This window comes from Triticum urartu, unplaced genomic scaffold (genome assembly GCF_003073215.2).
Source record: "Triticum urartu cultivar G1812 unplaced genomic scaffold, Tu2.1 TuUngrouped_contig_10531, whole genome shotgun sequence".
Classification (NCBI taxonomy): Eukaryota; Viridiplantae; Streptophyta; class Magnoliopsida; order Poales; family Poaceae; genus Triticum; species Triticum urartu.
Window position 1 is genome coordinate 8,356 of NW_024111408.1, and position 5,789 is coordinate 14,144.

The following is a 5,789-nucleotide window of genomic DNA, read 5'->3' on the forward strand; positions in this document are numbered from 1 at the left end:
TTCCTTCCCGGCAGGTCGCTCCAACTTCCCTATTCGTTACCTTGGTCTCCCTCTCGCAATCAAAAGGCTAAAGAGGATTCATCTCCAACTCTTGGAAGACAAGGCAGCCGGCAAATTGGTGCCTTGGAAAGGCAAGCATGTGGCTATCTCGGGTCGCATGACTTTGGTCAAGGCAGTCCTTACTGCAGTGGCCATCTATCATATCACACCATAGGACCTTCCGGTGGAGGTTCTCAAGACAATTGACAAACTGAGGCGGGCCTATCTTTGGGCTGGAACGGACAAAGTGACAGGTGGAAAATGCAAAGTCAACTGGGAGCTGGTGTGCAAACCGAAAGAGTATGGAGGTCTTGGCATTTTGCACCTTGGAAAGTTCGCAACTGCTCTCCGGCTGAGGTGGTTGTGGCTAAAATGGGGGGGGGAGCTGGTGTGCAAACCGAAAGAGTATGGAGGTCTTGGCATTTTGCACCTTGGAAAGTTCGCAACTGCTCTCCGGCTGAGGTGGTTGTGGCTAGACTGGGACGACCCGCCAAGGGCGTGGTGCGGGCTGGGCACGCCTTGCATGAAACAGGATCATGATCTCTTCGCGGCTGCGACCAAGGTGACGGTTGGTGATGGAAATAAAGAAAAATTTTGGGCCTCTTCTTGGCTGGAGGGGCTCAGACCAAAAGATATTGCCCCAAAGATTTTTGAGATATCACGCAGAAAAGGTTGCACTGTTGCTACTGCCTTAAGGGATGGGAGCTGGATAACTCAAATTGACACTCAAAGCGGCCTCACGCCTGTGCACCTCCAGCAATTCACGGCCCTATGGGAGAAGCTTGCAAGTGTTGTCATCCAGCCGGGCGTCAAGGATACCATTATGTGGAAGCTTGCCAACGATGGAATCTACTCTACTAAGACCGCTTATATGGCGCAGTTCTCTGGACTATCTCGTTCAAGCTTCCAGGTTTCGGTTTGGAAGGCTTGGGCCCCTCCCAAATGCAAATTCTTCGCCTGGCTTGTCAATCAAAACAGGATTTGGACCGCGGACAGGCTTCAACGCAGAGGATGGCCAAACTGCGACCGCTGCCCTCTGTGCAAGCAAGTACAAGAATCAGCGGGTCACCTCCTTTTCCGATGCAGGTTCTCTATCCGTATTTGGAATGAGGTGTTCGCCTGGCTCGGTATGCATATCCCCACGGCTCTCTGGCACCGGTTTGGCACGGTGAAAGCTTGGTGGGATGAGCTCCTCACTTCCAATGCTCATCCAGTTAAAGCCTTGTCTTATGCATTGCTTCTTGTGGGATGGGAAATCTGGAAGGAAAGAAATGCGCGCGTTTTCAGAAACAAGGCGGCACCGGTGGAGGTCGTCTTGCGAAACATCAAAGAGGAAATGTCGCTTTGGGCCATTGCGGGTGCCAAGCACTTGAGTAATGTAATGCCGCGAGAGTAATACGTCGAGTGTTTACCGCTTGGCGGCGTGTGTGTATCAAAATCATCTTCTTAATTAATGGAAATGGCAAATCTTTTGCCTTGTTTAAAAAAAAAACATGGCCGAAAAAGGGAGGGGCGCTGGATGAAGGATCTACCACTTCACTCACCTCATCCATGCTAAGATGCATATTTTGACCGCCAAGCCCAGAACTCGGCTAATGTCATCGTCAGTCCCAGAACTGTTTGACGCACCATCGTCTTCTATCGTGTCGGTGAGGAGCATTACCACATAACAATCCGCGAGGGCTGCCTCCCGGGCAACGATCCCGTGTAGCCACGCTGGCTGGGGCCACCACCACGTTGCAAAGAGAGAGAAATCCCATGGCACCCCAGTGTGATTGGGCGGGCTTAGCTTGCTAACGTGTTTTTGTGGTGGCTAGCACCTTTGAGGGGGTCCCCTCCTATGCACAAGAAAAATTTCAAACCTTGGACCTAGTTGCTACAACGTCTTGGCTGTTTACCCCAGATCAACTACACATTGCATACATGTAAATATCACAAACACAGAGATCAAAAACTTTGGACCGAAGGCATGTCTCGTATATTTCTCATTTTTCTCCCACAATGTGTGAAGACAGATAGATACCATGTATGCACATATGCGAATGTGACTCAGAAACTTCTATCTCTCACGACTTTTCGGTCATTATACCCTGGCTGGGAATTTGTCAAACGAGTCATTTTCTGATTTCAAGTCCGTCTCAGTCTCGGTAACTAGTATTTTCACAAAGTGTATTCGAAGAGTACGCACTTACATACATTCCCATGGCCCATGGTTATCCAAAGACGAGCACGTGAGCGACTGGGTCGTCAGTTACGAGTTCAGTCATGCTGCACCTTCTTCCTTAGTCCTCCGAAGAACAAAGATTGGACTCGTTCTGAGAAACCATCATTAAATGAGTAGCAGCTGCAGCTACTTGTAAACGGAGTACTCTATAAGTAAGCAGGTTTTCGCTGCAAATTAAGCCAAGCAAAACCACTGGCGCTCAGTACTAGCTACTGCCCGAAAGAAAAGAAGAAGCTCGAGTTCCGGTGGTGTCGATCATAGCAAGGCTTGCTGCTGCCACCTCTAGACCTTTAGCTAGCTAGCTAGCTTAGGTCGATCAAGCGCGCGCATCGTATTGGCCGATGGGTAAGCTTTTAAACTCCGCCGACGACCTCGACCGCTTCGACCTCCATGGGCCGAAGGATCTGATGGACCTCGACGAGATTGACTGGTACGTACGTATGTATGTTCTCTACATGCACAAGCCCGATTTATGTATGGTGCTCGCGCCACGACCCACGAGTCTCTCTCGAGTATGTATGTATGTACTCCTATATGTACGTGGCCGCCAGTTATTTAGCGTTGTATATATGATCTCGAACGTGGTTGGCGCTGTCGTCTCTCCTCCACTTTTGTTTCTCCCGGGGGATCTTCCTCTTGAGAAGTGGTAGCTTGGTCGCCGGGGGCTTGCTCTTAGTTTGTCTTGAAAATAAAACCTTTCAATTCTGCTGCAGTAGCTTGTTCTTAGGTGAACCGCGTGATTTCTTTCATGGAAATCCAAAGGGGAGGCACTGCATGCCTAGGTTGATTTCTCCCTCCCTTTATATATATCACAGGGCCAAGGAGGAGCACCGCCGCCGCATCGCCGCCTGCCTCGTCAAAGGCGTTTACGTCCACGAGAACGACAGAGCGGAGCGCAGGGCGGTTAAGCTGGCGCCGGCGTGGTGGGAAAGCTTTGGCTTCCACCTAAAGAAAGAACTCAGAGAGCCGATATACTCCGCCATCGTCGGTGTTGTATTCGACACCATCTACGGTGCCATCTTCGAGTACAGCCCCAGCGCGCCCGGCGACCGGTGCGCTCCACGGTATGTCGTCGCCTTCAGGGGCACAAAGCCGGGGAGTATTCGAGACTACTACCTTGACTTGAAAATAGTGATCAACAAACTGAAGAAACGCACGCGCTGCGTGCAAGCGTGCGCTACGATCGAGGGACTTATGATGGAGGAGGGCCAAGACAGCTGCATCTGGCTCGCCGGGCACTCTCTCGGAGCGGCTGTGGCGCTGGTCGTGGGACGGTACATGATGGTGCAGGAGAAGCCGCCCAACCTCCCGACCTTCCTCTTCAATCCACCGCACGTCTCATTTATAACGTCGATCAACTTGCTGAAGCTGGACCCGGTGGCGAAGGAGAGCGTGCACCGGGTGGGTAACATCTTAAGGGAGGGTGCTGCAAAGGTCTTGCGCTCCCATCGGGAGCGCATGGACAACTTGTTCCAGCGGCTTTCCCCTTGGGTGCCGAATCTGTACGTGCACGAGAAGGACCCCATCTGCCAGGGCTTCATCGACTACTTCGAGCAGCGGCAGAAGTTCATGGAAGGCTCCCACCGTGTTGGCACAACGTTCGCGGCATTCTCTCTCCGTGACGGGTTCTGGCACCTGATTGACAAGGACAAGGACCGGCCGCAACTCCTGCCATCGGCGAAGCTGTGGAAAAGCTGTCTCGACCACGATCCGCACGGTCTCAGCAGTGGTGGAAACAGGACAGCGAGCTCCGCCGCTTGGAGGCCAAGCATTATAGCTACCCTGTGCCTCAAGCACAAACTGCTTCTACCTCTATGCCGGCTAAGCTGTTGCTCCTGGTCGAAGTCAGTTTATCTCTTATTTTTTTCGAATAAATGAAGTTCGTCATCGTAACGTTTTCTTGTTATTAAACCACAGGAACCTGGTGATACCAGGGACCAATTTAGAAATAGAGAATTGTAAACTTCTCTCTTTTTTTTTTGAAAACCCCACCCATATATTAATTAACTTAGAATGTTAATACAATCGTTCATTACAGCATGTTCTACACAGGCCGGAACGCTATTAATAAAAATACCATCAGACTTATTATTAAAACTAAACTTAGCTATCTCGTGCGCCACCTTATTAGCTTTCCTGCTAATCTTGAAGATCTTCACATTCGGCAGCATCTTAGAAATACTGAATGCTTCCTTCTTTAGGTCAACAAGGGAAGATCTGTCAAACCTGTAATTTTCAAGAACACCAGCCACAAAAGAACAACCAGTTTCTAATATGATGGGTTGGTGAAGGGTGATACCGATATACAATCCGGAGATTGTCGCTCTAATTTCCGCTTTCTCAGCACTATAGCAGGCTCCAATATAATCCCAAGAGGAAATGATTACTTCTCCAATATGATTCCTGACAACGACCCCCACACTTGCGGCGTTGATTGCCTTCACAAAACTTGCATCGACGTTAATTTCGAAAAACTCCGCGTTGGGAGGTTTCCAACTAACATCCTTCCTCTCCCCATTATTCGAATCCTGAATGCCCTCCCCCAATTCCTTGCCTTTGTAACTTGTCACTCCCTGCGTTTTTGAGTGGCAAGACGAAAAGGAAGCCCAGTAATTATGAACAAAATTTACAGAGGCTGATATGGATTCTTTACCTTTAGCAAAAATCAAATCATTCCTCAAGTGCCAAGCTCTCCATAACGTGAAAATAGTTTGCTCACGCACTGTTGGACTTAATTGATCCAGTAAAATAAGAAACCAATCTGGCCCAGTATTTTTAAAAAGCACTTCGGCAGGCAAATTCCACACTTTTCTCAAAGCCAAACGAAGTGCATGTGCCTTTGGGCAACTGACCAAAGCATGATTCTCATGATGCCAGGCAATAAAATCTCCCTCACCCAAATTCAGCGTGCGCAGCTTTAAGATTTCTTCTGCATCATGAGGGTAAAAAAGATGCCTGATGAGATTCTCATCCCACCTCCTAGTATCTGACCTAAATAACTCGGACACCCATTTGATCCTTGTTCTATTTTTCTTGGCAGTAATCTTCAGGCCAGACTCCCTAGGAATCCAATTGTCTCTCCATATGTTTATACTGGCCCCATCAACAACTCTCCAGATTACACCCTGTTTCAATAATTCGAGGCCATGCATAATACCTTGCCACGGAAGCGATGACGATTGCGGGAATACAATATCAATAAGATGTCCATGCGGATAATATTTTGCTTTCATCACCTTAGCACACAAAGAGCCGGAAAAACCAATAAACGCCATGCTTGTTTGGCCAGAAGTGCTTGATTAAATAGCCTGAGATCACGAAAGCCCATACCCCCTTCACCTTTTGGTCTTGTCATCTTATCCCAATCCAACCAATGAGTTCTCCTTCTATTCTCGTCATCACCCCACCAAAAATTCTGAATAATTTGCGATAAATCATCACAGAGGGACACGGGAAATTTAAAAATACTCATGTCATAGACCGGAATGGCCTGAATAACAGATTTGATCTCTTTGGTTATGAGTTT

General features: G+C 48.7%; 1 protein-coding gene across 1 annotated transcript; it reads left to right on the forward strand.

The window, feature by feature from the left end:
- The first annotated feature begins 2,425 nt into the window (after window positions 1–2,425).
- On the forward strand, window positions 2,426–4,156 carry LOC125526574 (GDSL esterase/lipase At4g10955-like). Its single transcript, XM_048691237.1, has 2 exons — window positions 2,426–2,693; window positions 3,079–4,156. Exons 1-2 carry the CDS (start codon window positions 2,605–2,607, stop codon window positions 4,139–4,141), a joined length of 1,152 nt encoding a protein of 383 aa, XP_048547194.1. The 5' UTR covers window positions 2,426–2,604; the 3' UTR covers window positions 4,142–4,156.
- The last annotated feature ends 1,633 nt before the right edge of the window (window positions 4,157–5,789 follow it).